General features: G+C 37.9%; 2 protein-coding genes across 2 annotated transcripts in view; one reads left to right on the top strand and one right to left on the bottom strand.

The window, feature by feature from the left end:
• Positions 1 to 10,000, bottom strand: part of LOC138029742 (fibroblast growth factor receptor 2-like) — a 466,762-nt gene that overhangs the window by 235,397 nt on the left and 221,365 nt on the right. The gene's annotated exons all lie outside the window — the stretch shown is intronic.
• Positions 1 to 10,000, top strand: part of LOC138029723 (fibroblast growth factor receptor 4-like) — an 80,091-nt gene that overhangs the window by 64,108 nt on the left and 5,983 nt on the right. The window contains exons 10-18 of the mRNA XM_068877481.1: positions 2,919 to 2,966; positions 4,014 to 4,120; positions 4,608 to 4,666; positions 4,737 to 4,927; positions 5,864 to 5,968; positions 6,048 to 6,066; positions 6,750 to 6,792; positions 8,812 to 9,139; positions 9,364 to 9,474. Coding sequence (XP_068733582.1) covers positions 2,919 to 2,966; positions 4,014 to 4,120; positions 4,608 to 4,666; positions 4,737 to 4,927; positions 5,864 to 5,968; positions 6,048 to 6,066; positions 6,750 to 6,792; positions 8,812 to 9,139; positions 9,364 to 9,474 — 1,011 coding nt within the window. The remainder of the gene's footprint in view (positions 1 to 2,918; positions 2,967 to 4,013; positions 4,121 to 4,607; positions 4,667 to 4,736; positions 4,928 to 5,863; positions 5,969 to 6,047; positions 6,067 to 6,749; positions 6,793 to 8,811; positions 9,140 to 9,363; positions 9,475 to 10,000) is intronic.

The following is a 10,000-nucleotide window of genomic DNA, read 5'->3' as shown; positions in this document are numbered from 1 at the left end:
ACTCAGAACAGAATAAACTAAACGGGCTGAGTAGTTCAATATATTATGACCCTGCATTTTCTGGGTTGTAACACACACACAACTAATAGAGTAGATAGGACAAATAATAAAATGAGAACATGTATAAATCTGATTAATCTAAAGAAATACATTTAGAGAAAGAAAAAAAAGAAGAAAAATGACCAGATAGTACTAGATAGTAATATAGTATTTATCAATTCTTGTCTTTTGAACAGTAATAAGCTAAGAATGAAATGACAATACCAAGCTAGCATTAAACGTTGGTAGATACGATTTTTTTCATCATTTCTTGTCTAAATAAATGCAAGGAACTACTTTTTAGTTCTTCATCCAGATTATTCCAAACAGAAGTACCAGAGAAGTGTAAATTGAATTTACCGTAATTAGTTCTATCATGATCAACATAATAAGTTGATTTTGACGCTAGCCTATTATTATAATTGCGTTTAGATGACATACGAGAAAAGAAGTCGTCAAAAGCCTTAGGTAGTAAATTATTATGATACTGAAACATAAAAAGGATAGTATGAATGGTCACAAGATCTGACAGATTGCTAGAGTGAGCATCTCGATTAGAAAATGTTATTAGTAGTATTGCCTTTTTCTGCAAAACTACAAACCTCTTTAAACCTCTTGTGTGATGAGATCTTGTTATTTTCTCTCTTTATAGATGCTGCCGAAGCTACGGGTGGGGGAGGGAGTTATTCGGTGTCTGAAGGAAGCACAAAACTGTTTTCGTGTCCAGTTGATGGAAACCCTGAACCTAACATAACATGGTACAAGGACAATGAAGCTATTGAACCAGAGATTCCAAATGCAAAACAGATGGAGGCGAGGGAAACTGGGTGTTACACTTGCTCGGCGATCAACGCACTAGGACCACCAGTCACCATCACACAGTGCCTTATTGTTGGTAAGATTATCAGTCTTTTATATCACTATCTTTTATGTAAACCATTTTTGAGGTAAGTACGCTGTAGATGTCAATGATGCTCATATGATGAGGTCGGCCTCTATAAATAGGCTCTCATTTCATCATAAACGAAAAAGCATTTAAGTAATTCCCTTGAAAATGACGTCCTCCCACACATTTTTGCCAAACTTGGCACAATTGATAATCACGCAAAGGACGTAAAAAATGCAATAAAATGATGGGGTCATCATGTTTGTTTTCGCGCTGCATGTCCTTTATTCTTGGTTTTTTAAAACTGAATTACGCAAGTAGCGTTCAAACTTGATCAATTGGAAAAATTGTTGTTATCTAGCAAAAACTACTTACTGTGACTGAAACGACGATGAGCCTACTTGTTTTTGTTTGTTCGGGTTATAGTCTTTCGGTAAAGTAATCTCAAATTGCTCGATCTTGCAAAGAAATATAAGCAAATCGGACCACAACAGTATAACTAACACTCAGTGACTGAATTCAACTTGTACTATCCAATGATTTTCTCCTTACAATATGTTTGCCGTGTACCTATTATGAGTAAATAACACCATTTAAAAAAAAGTAGGGGGGGGGGGAGGGGGCGGAAAGAAGGCGGAAATATCCGCTTCAAATGATCTTTTCCGCGTAAGGACTAGGCGAATTCCAAGATGGCTTCAAATGAAGCGTGGTGCAAAACCAGGGAATCACCTTAAGTTGATACGTTTTTTGCATTCATTTTTTCACATTATTTAAAGGAACTAATTAATTAATTAGTTTTTAAACAAAAAGGTTTTAAGCTTTTAATCCCTGTGAAGTTTTTTTTTTTTCTGAGCAAATCTGCCCTTTGTCAAGGGCTATTTTTGGTTGCTATGTTTTGGCCATCCATATCACCCATCCTCAAGACAATAAGATAATCCCCAAGCTGATAAACAATTAAAGATTTAAGAGTGAACTGGCTTTTGTAAGCTCAATTTTGCTTATAAAGATAATAAAGAGGTCCTTTTGTCGACAAAAAAGGCATGTGGTTGACTAGTTACTCTTATTTTCGGCTCTTTCTCCAGGTACCGGTAAGCATTGTGTTTTTGGTCACTTGGGATTAGTCTTTATTTGGAGTTGAAGGGGTAGTTTCTAAAGAAACTGTGGTGCTGCGTCGGTGGGGAAGTAGTATACAAAAATTTGGTTTTATCAACGGAATTGATAATGTAAATTGGCCACCGTACAGAGATTCTAAAAGCTGACGTTTCGAGCGTTAGCGTCTGACGAAGGGCTAACGCTCAAAACGTCAGCTTTTAGAATCTCTGTACGGTGGCCAATTTACATTATCAACCCCGTTGATAAAACCAAATTATTTATTTGGAGTTGTTTTGCTTTCTGTCTTTGATTTTTTTGTTTTACATATTTTCTGCTTCGGTACTTGCAGAAGCTAACTTTTTAGTCCTATAGAAACTGGCATACACTGTTTTACACCGTTTATAATTGATTTCACTATTATTATGGTTTTATTCAAATCGAAGCCCCTTTATTAAGCTCACCTTAGTTTTGAAACAGGTATTAAATATTTGACTCAGAAACCTAAGCAAGTATTACCGTTAACATTTAGTTATAATAGACGGAATACTTGTGTATATAATGAGAACAATAATGCACGTACTTTGATTCGTTCTTACCTAAGATATACAAGAGGACCGATGCATAGCTGACGTTATCGTTAAAAAAAAACATTTAACTTTATTTGTAAGCCTTGTGTAAAATCCTGTTCATAGAAAGGCCAATCAAAGCATAATATCATTATACTCGGATAGTGTTTCCCTATGATCTATTGAAACGTTACTGTCACAGTATCAGGGTACAAAATCGCAGTAGGCTTACGAAGCAATACGAATGGCAATTATTGTCATGCAGCAGAGCTTCCTTACTATGAATAGTGTTGATGTCATTATCTACTGAGAGCTTCCTGTTGTTTTTTATTTAGTGCTAGAGGAACCTACCTCAGCTACGCCCACCTCTACAGGAAAACCAAGTAAGTGGTTGTATTAACATTAATTACTTTAACTCAGGCTTTTAAATAATTTGTTTGAGATGCAGTGCAAATATTGTGCTTATCGTTTACAAGGGATATTAAACCTTGAGGATAAATAATGTTTACGCGTCAAACCCTGTACGACCAGATTTGTGTACACCAAATGACCTATAAAGTTTCCAAGACATGTTTGTTTAAGTGGTGGACATACATACACAAACTTATCTTCATTCGCAAGGAAGGGTTACGTTTTTGCAAACGTTGGCCGTGTAGCACTTATATTTCAAAAGACTTAACTATTAGAGTGTAATGTGGAGTGCTAGTTTTCTACACCTATAGACCATTTGAGCGTTGGCCCTACTAATGGAATTGGGCCCACACAAGGATAGGGAAAAACTTTGACCAGGGTGGGACACAATGCATACATACAAATATCTGCGCGCAGGTAACAGAAAAAGAGCTAATAACGAAAGTAAGAACACAATAGAATGGACTATTACATGGTTCCCTTGCATACATTTCCTGTACTGTCTGTTGTGACCTTAATTAAAGTGATTCAATGAGCTTTCAGCCATCCATCGGACATCAATCGACACCTCAGTAAGTAACTTAAAGTACTGGAGTCCATACAGTGTGGTTTCACTTTCGATTAGGAACCATATTTTCTTAAAGCCGGCTTGTACTGTTAGCCGGTGCAATATTATTCATATATTAGCAAATTTGTAATGCCAGTTCAGGTTTTTTGCTTGTTTTTCATCCAGTGAACTTTCATTTGAGCTATTTGAACACTTTAAGATAACTTAACTCACCTCCATGTTCAGGAGATCAAGCTTTTCAATTCATTACATAGTTAAGAACTACTTGTAATAGTTACTGCCGGAGAAGCTATTTGTGGGTCAGACCTGTATGCTCGTATTGATGTAGTAAATAAAGATTGTTGTTGTCGCGCCAAACAGTGCTTTAAACAGAGAAAGATTCATAACTGTTTGTCTAGGATTTGAATTTTCAATCATTGGGGAATCAAATGTTTGCCTCGTCCCATTTTAGCAAAGCAAGTTTATGCGGACCTCACGATAATGGGAGACTTTTTGTCAGAATACAGAGATTTGAGTAACCAAGTTTCAAGACAACTGGTGGATTCATTTGTGTCACAGGTGCATTTTTAAAATCTCTCACATGTAATCTAGTAATTGACGAGCGAAAGAATATCAGTTATTTATTTATTCAAAGTGTACATAATTTCTTTGATAAGAAGTTCCTATCGTTTTTATTTTTATTTTCAAGGGGTAAGAATTCGTTGTTCAAAAGTGCCCCAAGTGAAGAGATTGCAATGCTAAATGTTCAATAAACTAAGCCATTGCTAAACGAACACTTTGTTAGACATCTATTTGTTTTGGAAATCTTATAATTTTTGTGTATAATTAGTTATTAACGATTCTGATCACAATTAGAACTAGAACTGAAGTGAGAAGCATTCCTTTATAAGCATTGCCACAATTTCAGAAGCTTAAGATGGAAGAATAGTACAACACTTGTTGTTGAATGAACTGAGCAAAGCAATCATACTGGTCATCTGTTTTCAAGAGTCAACACTCCATTTGTCTTACTATTAAACAAGTGTTTTGGTTTTACATTTGTTAGATGAATAAAACATACCAGAATGACGACAATTATTTAAAGACTGAAGTGACAGGACTGAGGTTGGTAGATGGAACCTACTTTAGTTATTTCGACAGTGATTTATTCACCTTTTGTCTTGTTTGTTTTCAGGAGTGGCAGTGTAATTGTATCCTTTACGATTTACTTTAAAAATGCCGTGACCCCTAGTCAGGGAATTTCAAAACTTGAAGCTGACATTTCTGATGGCACTTTTGGTACTTATCAAGTTGGAAGTTTGATTCTTCTCTCACCTGGGACTAGCACTTTCACGTCCACCACACCACGAACCTCTCAACCAACAGGTATGAAGGAATGACCATCAACGTTTTCATTTCCTAGTGGATAGTAGCGTGATAAGGGCCTTGAATCACTAGCCCACACAGTGTCCTTGTTTAGTGAAGATATCGGAATGGATTTTGGAATTGACTACTATGTAAAACTCACGTTATGGGAAAGGAAAAGTAAAAATAAACAAACATCTGATGGACAAATAAAGTCACACGATGAAGAAAGAAGCTATAACAATACGTGGGGATCACGGAATCTGACAGGGTTTTGTACGAAAAAATGAGTGCATATGGCGTTTGGGAAAGCTGCTGAAATGAAAACTTACTGTGGCAATATGATAAAAAGGAATTAATACATGTATGTGGGTAGTCTCTATCCTTAGATACTATGCAGTATTCATTGACTGGACTAAGAGCGAGTTAAAAGGGCTAGATAGAAAGACCAGAAATATCTAACCCGTGACATACAATGTTCTTCATCCGCGAGATAGCGTAGCCAGATTATACCTTCCGAGAAAGGTAGGTCGGAGAGATTTGTGCTCGGTTGAAGAATGCGTGGACGTGGCAGGAATGAGTCTCTTCAACTATATTTCTAAGAGCGAATAAGAGTGGTTATTGGCGGAAAAAGGAAAAGAGTGTGCTCAGTTAACGAGGTAAAAGTGAAAACAATGATTTCCCTATAGGTACGTACGCATACTGGATGGCGTTCCTTTAGCCGAACCTCGAAAGCATCTAGACTATCAATTAATCCATATCGTTCCAGTTCTTGGGATTTGTTGCTGCACAAACAACATAATCCTCTTGGAGCATTCTTCGGCTAATGGGTGTTATAGACTCCACTCTTTTATCATTTATCATTTTTATCAAGTTTGGGAACTCTTGTTAGAAGTATAATGTTTTTTCGTTTTTGCTTTGGGGACTAATTATGTTACTCCATATTCATATTCACAGAATTCCAATGCGCATGCGACAGCACTCTGCTGGTAATTATTGGAGTTCTTGTGGCAATCATCATTGTTCTAATACTGGTCATAGCCTGGCAGCACAGAAAGCTAGGTGAATAATTTGATGTGTCTTCCAGGATTGTGTTCTCCATTCTTTTGTACTTATTGGAAATCTGATCCTCTTTTGTTAGGCATTGCTAGAAAGAAAAGGTAGGTATTTTTGATATTTTTTCGTTTTTTTTTTGTCCATTGAACATAAATATAAGAGGTCTGCCTCAACGTTATGGGAAAGTTGCAGTTTCCTGTAAACGTTTAGTACTATATCAGTCACTGTGTTGCATCAAGGGCACAAAATCGTTAAAATAGTGTAAATGTTTACAGTAAAAAAAAAAATTGGCAAATCGAGGAAAGCTGTTTTCTTTGTTAAGGAAAAAATTGCAGAGGAGCGGCAGGCGTATAGTGTCACCTGTCCTATGTCAGAAAAGATAGTAACGATCATTTCCCATCATCGAAAATATTTCGATTAATCTTTCTTTTAAAAGAAGCTGTTTTCGAAATGACCTTCTCCTGCAAGAAGTTTAAAACGAATGTTTGCAGGTGCGAGATCGCAATGATACAATGCTCAATTGGTGACGCACAGCCAAAAGGAGCTCATGAGAGACCTTTTGTTCTCGCCCACCCAATAAATGGTGATGGCGTAACTTGAAAATCACCTATTTGGCCCCCTCCAGTTTTCTTTTTGGTTCTCCCATAAAATAACTCGCCTGTCCGAAATGATGTTTCATTTCTTTCATGGCAATTACTTTAAAAAGGAAAAGAAAGAAATAGTAAAAAGAAACGAAGGCTAAATTTGAAGAACTAACATTTTTGCCTACCCTTCGATGTGTCGTTAGGCCATACAAGGTTGCAGAAGATAAAGATAGAAGAATTTATGATGTGAGTTTGAAAGCGAAAACGCAAAATGATTTAATAGACTGATACTGTTTTTTTCTATTGATGAAACACATTTTGCCATTTCCAGCAAGTTAAAGCATGAGCTGATTATTTCACAACGTAGAAAAACTTCGATTTTCTGGGTTAATTAATGTACAGTCAACTCTCTCTAAGACAGACACCATCGGCTAATAGAGAGTTGACACCAGGAATTTTAAGATAATAATGCTGAACCTGTGCACAGTGAATACGCGTCTGTTTAAAGTTTGTTTTAACTTATTTACTTGAACGAAACCCACAAAATGGAACAAAAACATATTACAATTTGAGTCTCTTGTCCTTTTACAAAGAGTAAACAGTACATTCTGCAAACGGGAACATAACCGCCTTGACTTAGGACTGCCTTTCGCGGCACTAAGTTTAAAATATGTCAGTTTTTATAATAAAAAATATTGGTAAAAGCAACTTAAGTTAATAGCTTTTAATAGCCATGGCTTTGGTGGACATGCACTTAGGAAGAAAAGAAATCTGTGATCGTGAATTGTTTCAGGTGCAACAGTTTAAAATCCTAAAAGCGCTGACCAACGCGGCTTAATTTTGATACGAGGATTTCCTCTTGCAGTTTTGTGGAAGCGAATTTCTTTAGGTCGTCAACTAGTCTAAGAGCTTCTGTAGTGGATTTGATGGTTGGAGCCGGTGGTTTAATGTCCACAACTTGGCCTGCTTCGTCACTGTCTACAACCACTACAACTTTGCTGGCATACAGATCGAGGGCTTCATCCCTTAGTCGTTGTCGCTAGTTGGGGAGGGTGGTATGAACAGGACGCTCACATGATGGAATCCCTTGGTCAGCAGTTACGTATTCTTCAGATGTTGTCTCGCCCTTACTAATTCGTCGTACAAGCTCTGCGTAGTCTTGATCCTCTTCTTCCTCAGATCTCTCTTTATTCTGTACTACATTGGAAAATCCACATTTCTCTGGTACCTCATCCCAGGCTTGTTTGATCCACCTTATTGCCTGTAAAACATCAACTTCCTTGGCGATATCTGGTGCTGTTACGTAGTCCGCGGTTAACAAGTGAAACAACAAATTTGAGGAGGCGTCAACAAGATAAGAGCTGACGTCTGGTGCTAAAAAGAGTCACGTACAAGAATTCAACTTCCCTAAATCGCAATTTTCGGTCACATTCAGATCCTCACAAGTGTCCGTTGACGATTTCAAAGTGTCCGTTGTCCGTCATATGGAGGTGTCCGTCTTATAGACAGTTTGGTTATAGTAGAATGATGAAGAAACGGCCGGGACCGGCACCAGGCGTCCGTCTTATAGAGGTGTCCGTTAAGAGAGAGTTGACTGTACTCATTTCCTATATCTATTTTACTTATTGATTGTAACAGTTAAAGGACATTTTGAAGTGTCATTGTAATTGCTCTAGGCGATCATTCTCGCCAAGAGTCATTGCAAGCGCTGATCAAAACATATGTTTTAGAAATTTCCCAATCACTCTTGCAGTCTCTTGCAGGACATGGTACCGTTAGCTGGTCAGGCTGACCAGCTCCAAGATGGCTTAATTTCCCGAATATGGTTAAGCAATCCATTGCAATCGCATTGCCATGGGTCCGAGTCCTTTCATTAACTGCTTGCGTTGCTCGCAACTATGATGATAGAGTCTTTGCTTTTACTAAATGTAAAGTAAAGGAAAAGTCACTTTATTTAATGATGGTAGTTCCTTCAGTCACGAAACTGGTATCAATGGAAGCCGACGGTGCTCCCTTTACTCGCCTCTCGCGGTCAGTGCTCCGTTTTAAGGACATTTAAAGCTACAGCTACACGGATTAAGGGAAAGTCGAAAACAGACGTGTAAGTCACCGAGGATCGAGCTGGGGACCTCTCGCTCCAAAAGCCGCGCACTAACCAATTGAGCTACGACTGCCTGTAGTTAGTTTATTTTTGAAGAATAATGAGCTTCAAGCATACTAACGCTTACGAAGGCAATTTAACCTGGGGGCTTCTTTTGTTTTCAGAACCAAGTTGCAATGGAAGAGCTTAGTCCTACTAACGATCCACCAAGTAGTTCTAATCAACAGCGAAGAATCCCCATTGAACCTGCATACATGCCCTTACAAGGGACTACCCACTATGAAGTAGGACAAAAAAGCTCTAATAGCTCCCCTCAGAATGTTGAATATGCACCCCTTGATATAAGAACAAGGTCATGGGAAGTAACAAGAGAAGACATGAAAGTGGAGAAGGTCATTGGTAAAGGTGCTTTTGGCCAGGTTGCCAAAGGAACGGCAAAGAACCTTCCATTCCATTCCGGCACAAAAACTGTGGCTGTTAAAATGCTGAAAGGTAAAAGTCATTTTTTCTTTATGGCTTTGGTTTAGGAACAAACGGTCAGTCCTTCGTTGTGTAGAGAACAAACATGTGTAATCCGCGATTTCTAACACCTTTATGTTTAGCAATTACTTGAATTTGACCTCGAACGCACGAAGACAAGAATGAGCCCTGATGACAGGTACACGTAGTACAACTAATGCGAATTTACCTTTGTTTTTTATCCTTATTTGATTTAGCTAACGCTCCTGAGTCAGATAAGAGAGACTTGAAATCCGAACTCGATCTGATGAAGACCCTCAAGCCTCATCCACATGTTATCAAACTATTGGGATGCGTCACTGAAACTGGTAAATGCATCTATGAATTATACTATGATGCTGCTGCTGTAGAAAAAAAGCTCTTCTCTATGAATGTTCGCTTGTTCCAAACCAAAACAGTGCCACCTTTATTTCGTCTCAGCATTACAATAGGATATTGCATAGTAGTTCCAATCATAACGAGAAGCCCATTTACGACTTGCCAAAGTGTGAAGTGTTCAGTCTACAGTTCTGTTTCAAAACTGAGCAGAAGTGTTTTGTCGGGTTTTAAACCATGAGGCGAGACCGAGTTGTTAATCTTAGACCCGAAAAAGCACGACCTGTGGGTTTATTGAACGGCTTCAAGAGCACTCCACAGAAAGTGTATCGGAACAAAGGTTCAAATTTAAATGGTGGGTGGAGAACAGGAGCATTCAAGAAAAAGAACCTAAGCTTTATTATTATGCTTTATATAAAAACTTCAAATGAAGAATGCTTTATCAGTTCGTTAACGCTCAGGCGAGTGCCACATTTTTTGGTGGTCTGGTAGGCTGTTTCCATCAATAATTATTAAATG

Source organism: Montipora capricornis, chromosome 13 (genome assembly GCF_036669925.1).
Source record: "Montipora capricornis isolate CH-2021 chromosome 13, ASM3666992v2, whole genome shotgun sequence".
Lineage (NCBI taxonomy): Eukaryota > Metazoa > Cnidaria > Anthozoa > Scleractinia > Acroporidae > Montipora > Montipora capricornis.
This window is presented reverse-complemented; position numbering and strand designations above follow the sequence as displayed.